Source organism: Grammomys surdaster, unplaced genomic scaffold (genome assembly GCF_004785775.1).
Source record: "Grammomys surdaster isolate TR1022 unplaced genomic scaffold, NIH_TR_1.0 324, whole genome shotgun sequence".
In the NCBI taxonomy this organism is placed as follows: Eukaryota; Metazoa; Chordata; class Mammalia; order Rodentia; family Muridae; genus Grammomys; species Grammomys surdaster.
In genome coordinates this window covers 79,964-95,960 of record NW_021604743.1, presented here as the reverse complement: position 1 = coordinate 95,960, position 15,997 = coordinate 79,964, and the positions used below count along the sequence as shown (strand labels likewise).

The following is a 15,997-nucleotide window of genomic DNA, read 5'->3' as shown; positions in this document are numbered from 1 at the left end:
TCACACCATGCCCATTTTACACAGCTTTCAGACAAACAAGGCAGAGCTATGCAGCCTCCACATCACAGCCTAAAATATCTGGCCCTAAAAAAATAAGATAGCTGTTTAACAGACCAATGGAACCAAACAATCCAGAAACAATCAACTATCCAGAAACAATAAAACAACACACACAGAAATCTATTCTAGAAAGATTATCTCTGAAAGACTACAAAGCATAAAATTATACAGAATACCACTGTTATGGTGTTAGATACAGATTTATGAAACAAGAACACATAGCTAAGTTTGAAAACTGAGTTCCATTTGCAGAAATGGAAGACAAATAGTCTAAAGGAAAGAATTCAAACCCAAAATATGTAAAGAAAAAAATTCTTAACTGATGACATTCATTTATTTATTTATTTATTTATTTATTTCAAAGGTCTTGGAAAAAATACTTGAAACCTAAGATTCTAACACAAGTGCTGGCTGAAGGGAGATTGATTCTAGGATCCACTCAAATCTATGGATGCTCAAGTCCCTTGCCTAAAAGGCCAGAGATTTACCTATAACCTCCACTTCCTGTATACTGTATCTCTAGATTACCAATAATAATTAAAAATAGCTTACACTACATTGGATGACAGAGGATGACAAGAAAAAAGTCAAATACAAATGAAGCCCATAATAAGAACTACTACAGTCCTACAACTTCGATTAAGGCTTGTACCTAATAGAAAAGTGCTGTGTTGTTACATGTAACAATATCAAGAAGACCGTCACAGCAGCAATCCTCATAATGAATCCAAAGTGAAAAGATGCAAATAACCCACATGGCATTGTCAACGATGGAACGGGTCGTAGCAGAACTGCTGAGCAGCGATGGTGGCGTGAACGTATCTGTACAGACTGTAGCTCTCAGCATAATAAGCCAGACAGAAGGGTTGACACTCTACAGCTGTACCAAGTTCAGGGTGTGGTGACACTCACTCTGAAGCCAAGACAGCAGGAAGACGACTACACGGTCTATGCCAGCTTCCGTTAGAGTGAATTCAAGCCTGGCTAAGTAGCAAGATTGAAAACAATGCCCCCAAACAAATAAAAACCATTCTTGGTAACAGAAACTGGATCAGTGGCTACACTGAAGGGCATGATTACCAGGAGGCAAACGGACAACCTTGGGAACTGGGAATATCTTGTGTTTTTCATTTCTGGTAGAAATGTGGTTGTAGTCCCTTAAGACATTCATTAGCTTCTTCACATTACATATTTAACGTCAATAAAAAACAGATTAAAGAAAAGAGGAAGAGTGGGAAGGAAGGGAAGGAGAAGGCAGGAAGGCTAGCTCTATGGGTAATGATGGGCATCACATGAGTGGTTACTGACTGCCTTTGGGCAGGGAAAGAATGTGACATTTTGTATAACATGTTCTTGGCCCTGAAGGGTTTAATGGAAAAATGGAAATACTAAGAGATTCCCAAACTCTAAAACCACTGTAATTATCCTCGTATCCAAACCACTGGGTAAGTACTTACTTACCACTTATGTTGGTACTACTTAATGCATGGCAGAGGAGAAACTAAGTACAAAGACAACAGAAAGGAACATCTGACAGATCTGCTGACTGGACCTCAGCTACTGTGGAAACCAGAATGAAGGACTGACCAATGTGTGCCATGAAATTTTGAGACTGGGTAACAGAACATTGGTAAAATTATAAATGGCTCAGACCTGCTGAGGCTGAGGTACCAGGCTCAAGAGTCTATGAGAGAAGGCCAAGGGGACTTTACAAAGAACACAAAAAACTTGCCCGTCTCCTCATCACCACCTGACAATTAGTAGTTGATAGGTTTTTTTGTTTGTTTGCTTTTGTTTTTTGAGACAGAGTTTGTCTGTATAGGCCTGGTTCTCCTGGACTTGCTCTGTAGACCAGGCTGGCCTGGAACTCACAGGAATCTACCTGCCTCTGCCTCTCTAGTGCTAGGATCAAAGGAGTACACCACAATAGCCTGGCTAGTAGTTGATATTTTTAGCTATATCTTTACCGGTCTGATTATTTGATGAATCAAAGACTTGAAATCAATTCAGTACGATCTCAAGGTAAGCATGTGCTCCAGGTTTACCGACCCTGAGATCCCCAGCTCATAGCTGGCCTTCACACCCCAGTAGAGCCAAGCCCACCTTTCTACTCACCCTGGCTCGCCGCTGCTTCACTTCCGCCCTCAGCTTATCTCGCTGTTGCTGCAGTTCTCGAATCTTAGTTCTAAGAGAACTTTCCTTTTCACGAACTGTTGGTTCTTCAGACTTTCTATCTGGTCTAGCCGTTTGAGCCTCTAGTCTTTCCAGGTGAGCTAAAACACCTAAAGAAAGTGAAAACAAACAAAAACCCCTTCATAATCAGACAAAGGTTTAATTTTGGCAAAGCATATTCCAAGAAGGAACAGTTTGCTGTGCTAAACATTGACCAAAGCAGCAACTCAGGGAGGAAAAGGCCTATTTCATTTTACAGGTTATAGAGGAGTCAGGGCAGAAGTGTAAAGCAGGAACTAAAGCAGATGGAGGAAAGATGCTTGCTGGCTTGCTCAGTTTTTTTTTTTTTTTTTTTAATACAATCTAGGACCACCTGTCCAGGGGTGACAAGAACTCAGGGCAGGAACTGAAGCAGAGACCATGGAGGAATATGCTTGTTGGCTTCCTGCTACTGCTCAGTTAGCTTTCATACACAACCCAGGGCCATCACCTGGGGTGGCTCCACCCACAATGGGCTAGGCACTCCTCCATTAATTAGCAATCAAAAAAATGCCTTAAAGAAATTGCACACAGATCAATCTGATGAGGTAATTCCTCAGCAATTGAGGGCTTCTCTTCACAGGAGCATCAAGCTGCCAACCAAAACCAGTCGTCGCAATAGATAGCTCATATATCCAGGGAAAAATCAATTTATATATATATATATATATATTTATTTATTGAGACAGGATCTTTCCTACACGACTGGCCCAGAATTCACTATGTAGATCAGGCTATCCTTGAACTCACAGAGATCACCTGCTTCTGCCCAGAGTGCTGGGATCAAAGACATTCATCATCACAACGGGCTCTGCCATAAGTTTATAAAACCATAGGCCTGAACAACCAAACCAGAGACCATCAACCTCTCTGCTGAACACTGGTGTGAAAACAACCCCTAACTGGTTACACTCATTTGAAGAGAACAAGAGACTCTTGATTTGTCTATTGCTTGCTTTGTAGGCAGCAATATTTCATCTAAGTCTGCTTATCCCAGAAGCACAAATCTAGGGTGGGAAAGGACGATTCTCTATGCTTTCCCACAACCCAGATGAAATCTCCCTAGAGAAGTCCAATGCTTCACCTCATGTAACTAGGTTCCTTAAGCAGATCCAATATTTACTTTGTAGGGTTCACAAGAATATACATTCACAAAAATCTGGTCTTCATTTGTCTTGGGACAGGCCAGACCTGGCTCATTGATCTACCCAGCCTAGGCTAGACATCAAACCACTAATGTCTATCTCCTTAAAAAAAAAAAATTTTTTTCATAAGATCAAGAGAGACCCACAATATGCAGCACCACCATCTTTCACTTGCTCTTCTTAAGGGTACTGCCTCCTGACTTCTTTTACTTCCTCGGGAGCTTTAGCATGGCAGTTATCACGTCTCTCTGCTGTATCCAGTTCCTCTCCATGTTCACACAATAGGTAAACAGTGGTAATTACTAAGCAGAGAGAGACAACCAACACGATCATAACTAAATGTTTCAATCTTTTGGATGAAAGAGATGACAAGGGAACTGGAGAATAATTGACCTGTCGAGGCCTGAAGCTTATTCAAAAATTCACTTTTTTTAGCCAGGTGACACACAGAAGGGTGAGGTGGAGGATCATGGAGAGTTCCAGGCAAACTGGGGATTACATAGTAATTTAGTTCTAGATTGCAGCATATTTTTAACAGTTAACTCACCATACTTTTAGTCTTTTAGTAACAATTTTAACCCACATGTTGCTTATTGCCTCACATTAAGTTTTTTTTAAAGGAGAAAGAAAATGAGGCAGAACTATAAATGTGTCCAATCCACAATATTTATAAAGGCAGAGCCCTGAATCAAATCCATATCTAATCACCAAAGTTATTGCCCTACAGTGGCCCTTCGTTTATAATAAAGTATGGAAAGAGAGATCTTACTGTGGTACAGGGAAGGCCAACCCCCTTTGACTACCTCCTTTCCACTCTATGCCTGGAAACAAAGTACTTGCAGACTCCATCTCCTCTTCGGGTTCTCAACTGTTTTTTCGTACGAAGCTGGATGCACAGGGCAGGTTTAACATAAACCCGAACGTCCTTAACTACAAACAGGAAAAGACAGGCAATCACTCTATTGCTATTATTGCCTGACAGTCCTGGGATAAGCAAAGCGTCCCCGCTGGCCTCCCTTGCCTTGTACTGGTCAGCCTGGTCCACGCCGTGGCCACTATGGTCCAGCCGGGATTCCTCGAACACCCAAAGAAGCTGTACAGTAACGCTAATCTGTCTACCACTGGGTCGTGCTTTCTCATCAAACCTTCGTCACTCAGGATCCAGTTTAGGAATTCCCGCCGAGCTCAACTTCAAAAACGCAATCTACTGATCCCAGCGTACTTTGCGCTTCCGCCGTACAAAAACATGGTGGCGCCCATAGCTCCTCCCTAATCCCAGCATGCATCGCAAAATACGTCCGTCCATTCTGATGATCAGGAAGATGGCAGGCTCTGGGGTGGAGCCACAGATCCTTGTACAGTACTTAGTGTTACGAAAGGATCTATCTCAGGCTCCTTTTTCCTGGCCCACGGGAGCATTGGTAGCGCAGGCATGTCACGCCGCCACAGCAGCCTTGCACCTCCATCGAGACCATCCGCACACAGCAGCTTATCTCCGGGAGCTGGGGCGCATGCGCAAGGTCGTTCTCGAGGTGAGGCGTGGGGAGGGACGCTAAAGGGATGGGGTGCAGAAGCCGGAAGTAGATCTGCTCTTGGGCCCAATCCTTAACTTCCGGAAGTTCGTGCGACTTGATTGTAGGAGGGAGTGTTTGGGGAATGGTCTGCGGCTTTGGCGCTACGCAGTGAACCTTTCCCTGGACAGAGCATGACTGTGAAGAACAGGCATAGACCCTGCTATCACAGCGTTCACCAGAAATTGGTTGTTCCAGTGTTCCTTGGAGGGTGAAGCTGTGGAAAGCATGGCCCTTTATGCCTGTGCACCAATCTCCCTTTTAAAGCTGTGCCTTAATAAATATGGTTAGTAAGAAATAGAGTCCGTTTATTTAAAAGGAGAAACGCTCAGTGAGCTGGGAAAGGGCATACGTTTTTTAGAAGCTCTGAATCTCGAGTCATAACTCATTTACATAGTACTGGCTTCTCTAGAGAGAGATCTTTACTGCAGGAAAACACTGTCAAGGGGGTGAGAATGGAGGAATAATGGCTAACGGGATCGTCGTGCCAACTTACGTGTTAACATCTGCTTTCAGCTTTCTGAGGGGTGCTTTCCCGTCTAGGTGATTACATAGCCATTGAATTAACTTTAACTTTTTTTTTTAAAGATCTACTTAAATTTTGGGTAGGTATGTGTGTCTGTGGGATATATGCACATGAGTGCAGGTGTCCTTGGAGGACAGAAGAGGATGTAGGATCTTCTGCAGTTGTAGTTATAGGCAGTGTGAACAACCCAATGTGGGTCCTGGAACCAAACTCTGGCACTCTGGAAGAGCAGTATTCTCTGGACACTGAGCCATCTCTTCAGCTCCTGGCCTAACTCTTAAAGGTTAGGAACATATTCTTTACCAGGAAGTCTTTTCCTAGATATCCTGGAATTTCAAAAAGTTGTGTTTTTATCCAGGTCAAGATCCTATTGGCCTTAGATCCTATTCTGCTGACCAAAAAGCATATAATAAGGTAGGTTAAAAAGGGTTGGTGAGATGGCTCATTGGGTAAAGGCATATGCCACCAAGCCCGACAACCTGAGTTCTATCCCTAGACTCACTTGATGGGGGGAAAAAAAAACAAATCTTACAAGTTATCCTCAGTGTGCATGCATAATACAACATTCTAGTTTGCTTTTTGTTGCTGAGATAAATACCATGGCCAAAAAATCAACTTGGGGAGGAAAGGGTTTATTACACCTTACAGGTTACATCTGTCATCTAGAGAAGTCAAAGCAGGAACTCAAGGCAGGATCTTGAAGCAGACACCACAGAGGAACACTGTTTACTGACTCCCCTGACTTTCTCAGCTACCTGACTTTTACAATTCAGGCCCCTTGCCTAGGGATGGTACTGCCCACAGTGGACTGAGCCAGCCCTCTTACATCAAGTAGTTGAGAGATGTGTCCTGCATCAACATAGGCTTGGGGCTGAGGGGATAAGAGAGGGAGAAGGAAAGTAAGTATATGAAATTTCAGAAAAACTTCCAGTGGTCAGCTGAGTCACAGAGGGCTGAATGATAAGGGTGAGCCGCAGTAGGCACCAACCATAAGGAAACTAGAAACTATACAGCAGACTTCAGTATGAAAAAGAAAGTTGCATTTTATTAACAGGCTATCAAGCCTCCTCCTCAGCCCTTCTAGCCACTTCTCTAAGATCCTAAAGATAGGAAATAGCAAACCACTGGACAAAACTGTTGCTATGCATTCTTTGGTGGAGCCACAGCTCCAGTTTCAGAGCCCCTCCCCCCACTTGTGACCCTCTGACACTCCCTAAACGGGTCATTCCATCTGTATTGTGTCTTCTGCAACTTGTAGGCTGCTGATGAGGCCACCTTGAAGGAGCTGGCTGAGACCCTGCAGCAGAAGAGCATTGACCACACGCTGTGGCTCGAGCAGCCTGAGAACATTGCCACGTGCATTGCCCTGAGGCCGTACCCCAAGGAAGAAGTGAGCCAGTATTTGAAGAAGTTCCGGTTGTTCAAGTGACTAACGTTCTGGGAGAACTGAATGTCATCTGGTCTGGGGAGCCACATGGCCTCATCCTGAAGCATTGTGGATTCCTTTCAATGTTGACGTACTCATCCCTTCTAGTTATGGTGGTTTCTTACGAACCAGCACAAATTCAAATTAAAGCCCTCATTAATCAGCACCTGCTACCATCATCATTGTTGTCATTACCACCAAGTTCAAGTGAGGAGAGTGGATAAGCATCAGTATTATCTGTGGGTCATTGCTGAAGCGCGGAATGTTTTTTGTTAGGAATAATGGACTTCTAGTCACTCAGGTTTAAAATGCTGCCTTTGAGTTCCTTCTACCCCTCCCAGCTCCCCATTCTCTCTCCTTTCCCTGCTGTCCCATCACTCTGGGCTCTAGTGCCGTAATAGAATGTTCCTATTCTTCCCCTCTTTCCTGACACTCAACTTTACTTAACACATCACCTTCACAAAGTCTTACCAGCCAAGAATTATCCCCTTCTCTAAACTCTGTTACATGACAGTTCAAAAATATTTCTGTAGACATATGCATGTGACAACAGAAATTGATTGAACATTTGTGAAGCAAAGTTTATTATAAAGTGCGGGGCTTTTCTCTGCCTCCCTTGTTCCTGAGTAATGACACGGAGACATGGTGTATTTATTAAAATGCTTCTTGCACTATAGCTGGGCAGGGTTCAAATCTATTCTAACCCGACTATGTTGATCTGCCCTACTACCCCATGACATGCTCAGTTACCTGCCATCTCAGCCTCACCCTGGCTGCTCCATCTGTCTTCCCATAGTGGACTCTCTCTGGTTCCCATGAGAGACCCTTTCACTGGGATCAGAAGCCCCACCTCCTCCTCTCCTGCCCTGCTATTGGCTGATGAGCTCTTTATTATCCAATCAGTGGAAAATAATTTTTACACAGCACTGAGACAGGAGATGCTTGACAATGCCAGTGTTGGGACTGCATCCAGATCTCTGGCTCAGAAATCAGCACATGAATCCACACACTGCACAAATCCATCCCATAACAGTTTATGTGGAGTAATTTTTTTCAGTAGAAAGAATTATATGAAAGATGAAAGCTAGAAGTAGTGGCTTATGGACTTGAGAAGTGGCCCTGCACTTGGGAAGCTGAGGCAGGGGGAAAGTCTTGGGTTCAAAGCTGGTCTGTGGTGTTAAGCAAGAGCCTGTCTCAAAAAAAAAAAAAAAGCTGAAAATATTAAGATGAGTGTATTGGGGGCTGGTGAGATGGCTCAGCGGTTGAGAGCACTGACTATTCTTCTGAAGGTCATGAGTTCGGATCCCAGCAACCACATGGTGGCTCACAGCCACCTATAATGAGATCTGATTCCCTCTTAGGGTGTCTGAAGACAGCAACAGTGTATTTACATATAATAAATAAGTAAAAACCTTTGGGCTGGAGCGAGTGGGGCAGGAGCGAGCGGGGTGGAGTGAGCGAGGGTGGGGGTTGGGGGGGAAGATGAGTGTATTGATCAACTCCTTACTCCTATAATGAAACACATGTGATAATTGACTTACAAAGAGAAAATCTTTGCTTTGACTCACTGTTTTAGAGGTTCCAGAAGACAAATCAGACTTCCGGATGGCAATGGTGAGCACTGTGGTGAAGCCTACCTCTCATCTTATAGCCAGGAAACAGAAAAAGAACACAGAAGAGGCTGGTGCCCCAGAATTCCTTCAAGGGCATGTTCTCAGCTACCTAAAGACTTCCCTCTAGGCCTTGTCTCCTAAAGGCTGTACTGACTTCTATCAGGGCACTCTAGGGAGCAAGCACTTAACTTGTGAGCCTCTGAGGCACATTTACCTGAGTGGGTAGAGAGCTCCAGAAGAACTGGTGGAGTGCTGAGGACAGCACCAAGCCCAGAGAGCCAAATGAAGGTCAGGGTAAAAAAGCAACAACAGCACAGGATTTCAGTAAATAACTGAAAAGGCTTTAGCAGTTGGGAGTGCACTGCAGACTCAGCGAGAGCAGTTAAAAGAGCATAAGGATGAAAAATCAGATTATAGTTTATTGGGACAAGAATGGGAGGAGAACACTGGAGACTATTTCAGGAAATTCAGAAGGAAGAGAAGGTAATGATTGAAGGGAAGCTGGAAAGGTGAATTCTTTTTTTTTGTTTGTTTTTGTTTTTTGTTTTTTGTTTTTTTTGAGACAGGGTTTCTCTGTGTATCCTTGGCTGTCCTGGAACTCACTCTGTAGACCAGGCTGGCCTTGAACTCAGAAATCCACCTTCCTCTGCCTCTCAAGTGCTAGGATTAAAGGCGTGCGCCACCACTGCCCAGCGGGAAAGGTGAATTCTAGGTCACGGCAATGGCTTGTTAATAAGTGCCTGTTGTAGTTTTCCTCAACCCAGCTAGCTCTCAAATACCTGAGGTTGGACTATTATATTTATTTAATAAATTTTAAGGGCACAACAACAGAGCAGTATTACTCTATTTTCATCTTCTAAAATAGTCTGGCTATTTTCCAGCCAAAATCCCTGAGATACTTGCTTTTTATGGCTTTCTCTACTTCAGCTGCTTTTCCCATGGTGTCTCCTGGACTCTTTCCCTGTGGCTAATCTCCACTTCCTCGGTCTCTCTTGCCCCCTCTGCTGGCTAGGAGGGAAGTCCTGCTCTATTCTCTCCTCTGCTCAGTCATTGGCTGATCAGCTTTTATTGACAGATTAGAGCCTAAATGGGGAGCAATGTTTACACAACATTGAGGCAGGAGATACTTAGAATAAGGTTTGCAACCAGATACGGGGGCACAGAAATCAGCATCTGAATTACACAGTGAACAATAGCATGCCTACAAGGACCTGTATGGGAAACTGTTTTAAATGTTTGAGCAAGATAATGGGTAAGGAAACACAGTGGTTTACAACCAGCCCCAGAGACTCTTCACACCTCCTTCTGGCCTCCATGGGCACAGCACACACTTGGTGCACAGACATATATGTAGGCAAATACATACACATGATGAATTAATAAGCTTTTAATTTAATTATTTATTTTGTATGTATGTGTATTGTTTGCACGTTTGTCTGTGCACCATGTGTATACCTTGTGCCCACAGAAGCCAGAAGGGGGCTTTTGATCCCCTGGGATTACAGGTGTTTGTGAGCTACCATGTGGATATTGAGAATCAAACCCAAGTTTTCTGGAAGAGCAGCCAGTGCTTTTAACCACTGAGCTATCTCTCCAATCCCCTTCTTTTTCTTATCTCATTGCATTGGCTAGGACCTCTCGGCCTATAGCAGTGGTGTTAACAGGAACCCATTGTTTGCTAGCATTTTAACAGGAATGCTTTTAGATTTTTACTGAATCAGATTAAAGAGATTCTTTTTTGGTCACATTTTCTAAAATTAAATTAACATAAAAAGATTAAAAAAAAAAAACCAAATACCTTTTTTCACCTATGGAGGCAACTGTATGGCTTTTCTCTGCTGTCACTGTGGTGAATTACACTGATAGATTCCAAATATCAAATAGTCTTTATTCTTGCAATAAACTCCCCAGGAGGGGATAGCATAGTTGCAAACCTGGCTTGGAGTCATGTTACGGTCTCTTTAAAGACTGTTTCTTCATGAGTTCCTGTCTGTATCTTCAACCGCACTTCTCTCCTAAGTTTCAGGCCCATAGTTATCCAGCTGTTGATCTGAGTTCACTTGGATGCCTGATGGGAATCTTACACATACGACAGGCAGTGAAGTAAGTATGTGTTTCTTCCCCACCTCTGTCAAGGGCCATTCCATCCTTCCAGTTGTTCAAGCCCAACATCTGGGATTCACTTTTATTCTCTTTTCCCTCATACCTTGCATCTGAGATTCCAGCAGATAACTCTGCCTGTGGCTCAGGACCATATCCAGAATCTGATCATGGTTGGCTCAGTTTATCATCTCTTGCTGCTGCAGCAACTCCCAGCAGGTCTCCTTGCTTTTGCATTTGCTTTCTTTGCAGCTTTTTTCAACTTAAAAGTACCTTAATACTAGCTTAGTTAGGGTTTCTATAGCAACGTGGGAATTAAAAGGGTTATTTCAGCTTAAAGTTGTACTTCATGGTCTGTTATGGAAGGAAGTCAGGGCAGGAACCTGGAGGCAGGAGCTGATGCAGAGGTCATGGAGGGGTGCTGCTTACTGGCTTACCCCTATAGCTTGCTCAGCCTTTCTTTCTTTCTTTCTTTCTTTCTTTCTTTCTTTCTTTCTTTCTTTCTTTCTTTCTTTCTTTCTTTCTTTCTTTTGGTTTTTCAAGACAGGGTTTCTCTGTGTAGCCCTGGCTGTCCTGGAACTCACTCTGTAGACCAGGCTGGCCTTGAACTCAGAAATCTGCCTGCCTCTGCCTCCCAAGTGCTAAGATTAAAGGCGTGTGCCACCACCGCCCGGCTCAGCCTGCCTTCTTATCCCACCCAGTTCTACCTGCCCAATCATCAAGCAAAGCAATACCCTATAGACTTGCCTACAGGCTCATTAGGCCTTTTCTCAATTAAAATTCCTTCTTCTAGATATGTCTAGGTTTCTGTCAAGCTGATAAAAAACAACCAGCACAATACCCACATCCGAGGCTGCAGAACCTCTGACCCTTTGCTTCCTGTTCTCTTGCTCTCCAGCATACTAGAACGCTGCACCTCTGGCTCTTCTCCGTAACACTTTCCTCACTGTCTCATCTCCTCCAGCTTGTCACTCAAACATCACCTCTCCTGAAGGCCTGTCCTGGTTTCCCATTTTAAATGGTGGCTCCTCTCTTTCAGAGTTTCTGCCTACCCCCTCCTTACTTAAACTTTCCCTCCAGCACTTGCCATCTGATACTTGTATTTGACTAATTTGTCTAACATGGTCTCTGAGGGCAGGGATTTTATTGTATCCCAGTGTCCAAAGTTGTACAGGTAAATGATGGGTATCTGGTTAATATTCCCTATCACGGGTACACAGTCACTTATGGTGAAGTGTATGCATAGTGCGTGTATGATGTGCATGCCACCTGCACAGTACAGGACAGCTTTGTGGAGTCAGTGTCTTTCATCTACTTGTAGGCATACAGGTTTTGTACACTGTGTAAAGGATATATCCTTGTGTTACTCAAATGCTGGTTTCTCTGCCCTCATATCTTCTTTCAATCAGGACATGGCATTGTAATGCTTATGCCAAGAGTCTCCTGTCTCAGGTTTGCACAAACAATTTTTACCATTTATTCTCTGCCTTGTCAATAAATGCTGACCATCCAGTAGGTGGGCTTCCACCAGCCAAGGGAGGGGAGAGAGGAAGTGAGTTGCAGATCTGCCATGAGGAAAGAGAAAAGAGTTCTTGAGAGTTCAGCAAAAAAATAGAAGGCCTCAGTACAAGTATTATTGGTATGTTGGCTTGGAGGTAGCCAGATTAGCTTAGGGGGTTAAGATAGATCATTTGACTGCCCAGATACTGAGGTGAAGTTTGGAGACAAATCTTGGTCTCTCTGTCTCATTACTTGGATCTAGCTAGGATAAATCCTTTTACAAAATTTGACACAGGTTTTGGGGATTAAACTCAGGTTATCAGATTTGTGTGACAAATGTTTTTATCTGTGAAACCATCTTTCAGGCCAACTATTAAGTTATTTTTTAAAAATTCATTACCTAAAATAGGTATTGCAGTTTTTATAAAACAAAGCCACATAGACTCTCAGCTTCTTTGAAGTAGATCTTGGGGGAGAAAGACTGTTAACTTTCATTTAGGTTGCAGTGGTTCTCAACCTTCCGAACGCTGTAACCCTATAATGGAGTTCCTTATGTTTTGGTGACCTCAACCATAAAATTATTGCATTGCTATTTCACTGTTGAGGGTTAGTCTGTTGCTATGCATTGCAATGCTAAATCCTGGCCCTGGTTACCACAGGGATGACAAGATTCTCTCCTACAGCAAGTGATGCTATGTAACCTTGCCCCCCAAGTTCTCCCTGATTGGTCAATACAGATGCCTACAGCTTATAGCTAGGCAGAAGAGAGATAGGCAGGGTCTCCATTCCCAGGCTGGGGGTCTGAGGCAGGAGGGCATGAGAAAGGGGAGAGAGCAGGGGAGAGAGGAGAAGATGCCATGGGGTAGGTGACTCATGAAACCATGGTCATGAGGGTTGGCCAGTCAGAGTAAGAGTGGCCCAGGCGGAATATGGCAAGTTATAACTCAGGGCTATTGATATGGAAGTAGATACTAATAGCTTAGAGGGTAGATGTCTGCCCAGCTCTAGTGCTTTAAAGCCTTAAAGAGTTTGTGTCTTTTATCTGGGAGCTGAATGATCCAAGGAGGAGTAGAAAACCCTGATTAAATATTTTCAACAACACTTCATAACTGTATTTTTGCTACTATTATAATTGTAATGTAAGCCGGGCGTTGGTGGTGGACGCCTTTAATCCCAGCACTTGGGAGGCAGAGGCAGGCAGATTTCTGAGTTTGAGGCCAGCCTGGTCTATAGAGTGAGTTTCAGGACAGCCAGGACTACACAGAGAAACCCTATCTCGAAAACAAAACAAAACAAAACAAAATAATTGTAATGTAAATATCTGATATGAGGGATATCTGATATGTGACTCCCCCTCCTCAAAGGAGTCCACAGGTTGAGAACTACTGGCTTAGGATCATAAGATCACATTAGGACTGGATCATAAAATCACTTAAAATAGATCACCTAGGACCATAAGTTCACAAATGAGAATTGGATCTTTACATTATTGCTTCTACTTCCACAAATGCTTGGAGATTTCCTTAATTAAAAAGCTTTCAAGGGAAAATAGGAGGACAATTTGAAGCCTAAATAGAGGTACAGAAGTCTTCAAATAGAGAATGTTCAATAAGGACCATTCTCCACAGTATGATTTCAACTCTTAAATTGTAGATTACTGAGTAATTATCATTTAAAATTTAATTCCTAACATCAGAAGAATATTCAGGTGAGAGACAATTTAAATGTGCTTGTGTTCATACAAGTTTATAGGTTAAAATGGAAAATGAACAGGCAGTGTGGAGCCTAAGATTTGGGACAGGCAGTTATATGACGATCATCTTAGAACCAACAACAAAGAGAGCTAAGCAGGGCTAGGCTGTTTTGAAGAAAGAAATCCCAGGTAAGACCTCTGAGATCTGAGATCTCCTTGTTCACTGACTCCATCCATCTGCCCCACATTTTGAGTGGGCAGCTTTCAGGAGGCACCAACTTTAAAGGTGACTCTAAGAAATTTCAGAGCCATCCCATTATTGCTTAATCTTAACACTAAATGTTGCTTTTCAGAGGTCCATACTGCAGCTCAGAGATAGGATTTACTTTCTGCTCATTTGGGAAGGAGGTCTTTAAGTGTTTCAGTGATCTAAAGCCTGGTTCAGTTCCTGCATTTGGAGACTTTCAAAGATTAGTAAAAAAAAATTCATTCACATTTCATGAAACAGGGAAAACATAGAAACAGAACCACGCCATACAAGTTGTGTGCACATTTGTAACCTTCCAGAAATACAATGATTCCAATTTAAGGGAGACAACTCAGTGTCAACTTGTTCCTTAGCAGTCGAAACATTCTATTGCTCCAGTCAGCATTCAAGAGGCTGCTGCAGAGAAGATTCCGAGAAGGGAAAAAGATGCGTCCATCTTCTGAAGGAGACTTAACAATTTAGTGGAGAAAAGAGACCAGTGTGTGTACAGCCAAGTGCTAATGAAGCAAACCCGGCAATGAGTAGTGCAAAGCAAGTGCTGTAACCAGGGGAAGGTTCTGGAACAGGGCTCTGAAGGATGAGAACTAGAAAGAAATCATTATAGACAAGGCAGAAATGAATGTGGCAACAGTCAATTTAAGTATGAGGATCAGTAGTAGCCTGAGTGTGGTGGTTCAGGCATGTATCTTCAGTTGGAAACTCTCTGGAGGCTGAGGCAGGAGGATTTCAAGTTCAAAACCTGTATGGTCTATGAAGTGAGACCCTGCTTCAACAGCAGACAAAGAATAAAGACCAGATGTGTGCTTGGAGCATTTGCTTTCTAGAGAGCAGAGGTTGCCACACTCAGGCTGATTTGAGATTTTCTCTAGGCACAAAGCAGTCAACACCAAGAGCTTCCAAAGGCTGTTTTATTTTCAGGTTAAAAACCTTCAGAAACCTCTGTGGAACTTAAGTTCTAAAGAATAATTTTGAATTCATTAGGATTCCCAGTGTTGGAGCTGGAAAAATGGGTAGCATTGAATGGTTAAGAGTGTTTGCTCCTCTTTCAGAGGTCCAGAGTTCCATTCCTAGCACACACTTATGCGACTCCAGCTCCAGGGAATGGGATGTCATCTAATGCCCTCCGTTGGCCTCCATGTGAACACCCCTAACACACACACACATACAAGTAAAATAAATCTTAAAAAAAAATCAGCCTTAAGCAGGTACGGTGGTACATACCTTTAAACCCGCAGAGAAATGGAACCAGGCAGATCTCTGTGGGTTTGGGGTCAGCCTGGTCTATGTAATGAAGTGAAACCCCATTAGAAACAACCATGACAACAACAGAGCCCTGGTGGTTTCCAGCCTTTATGTTGGTATCTGATAGTCTCATCTTTAGTGGTGGTTCTGTGCAGCACCTTTAAAAAGGTTTCATCCCATCCAACTCATAGGCCAGATTTTCTGAGCCCCTTCACCACAAATTGGGGATTCAGTTTCAACATCTGTGAATGGGTCTGTTCTACACTGTGGGATAGGAGTGCTGAAAGACCAAATGCAGGTGGAAATTGCTGACAGGGACTTCCTGAGTGGAAAAGGATAGCAATATTTACAGCAGTAGTTCTCAACCTGTGGGTTGTGACCCTTTCACAGGGGTCACATATCAGATGTCCTGCATATAAGATATTCATTACAATTCATAACAGTAGCAAAATTACAGTTATGAGGTAGCAAGGAAATAATTTTATGGTTGGGGGTCACCACAGTATGAGGAACTGCATTAAAGGATCTCAGCATGAGGAAGGTTGAGAGCCAGTGGTTTAAGAGCTATGGAATCCCCACCATGGGAAATGGGCAGCTCAGGCAGTCATCTCTGGTGCTGTCCATGTCTGTCACACATCAGCT

At 43.2% G+C, this 15,997-nt stretch overlaps 2 protein-coding genes across 4 annotated transcripts in view; one reads left to right on the top strand and one right to left on the bottom strand.

The window, feature by feature from the left end:
* Window positions 1-4,652, bottom strand: part of Cenpo (centromere protein O) — a 14,807-nt gene extending 10,155 nt beyond the window's left edge. The window contains exons 1-3 of one of the 3 annotated variants that reach the window (XM_028778083.1): window positions 4,438-4,652; window positions 4,220-4,346; window positions 2,164-2,342 (exon numbers count right to left, since the gene is read on the bottom strand). In XM_028778083.1, coding sequence (XP_028633916.1) covers window positions 2,164-2,342; window positions 4,220-4,265 — 225 coding nt within the window. In that variant the 5' untranslated portion in view covers window positions 4,266-4,346; window positions 4,438-4,652. The remainder of the gene's footprint in view (window positions 1-2,163; window positions 2,343-4,219; window positions 4,347-4,437) is intronic. The other 2 variants (XM_028778085.1, XM_028778084.1) reach the window with 2 other exon arrangements.
* A 40-nt stretch (window positions 4,653-4,692) lies between these two features.
* On the top strand, window positions 4,693-7,105 carry Ptrhd1 (peptidyl-tRNA hydrolase domain containing 1). The gene is made up of 2 exons (XM_028778086.1): window positions 4,693-4,948; window positions 6,772-7,105. The coding sequence occupies exons 1-2, from the start codon at window positions 4,697-4,699 to the stop codon at window positions 6,940-6,942; spliced, it is 423 nt and encodes a 140-aa protein (XP_028633919.1). The 5' UTR covers window positions 4,693-4,696; the 3' UTR covers window positions 6,943-7,105.
* The last annotated feature ends 8,892 nt before the right edge of the window (window positions 7,106-15,997 follow it).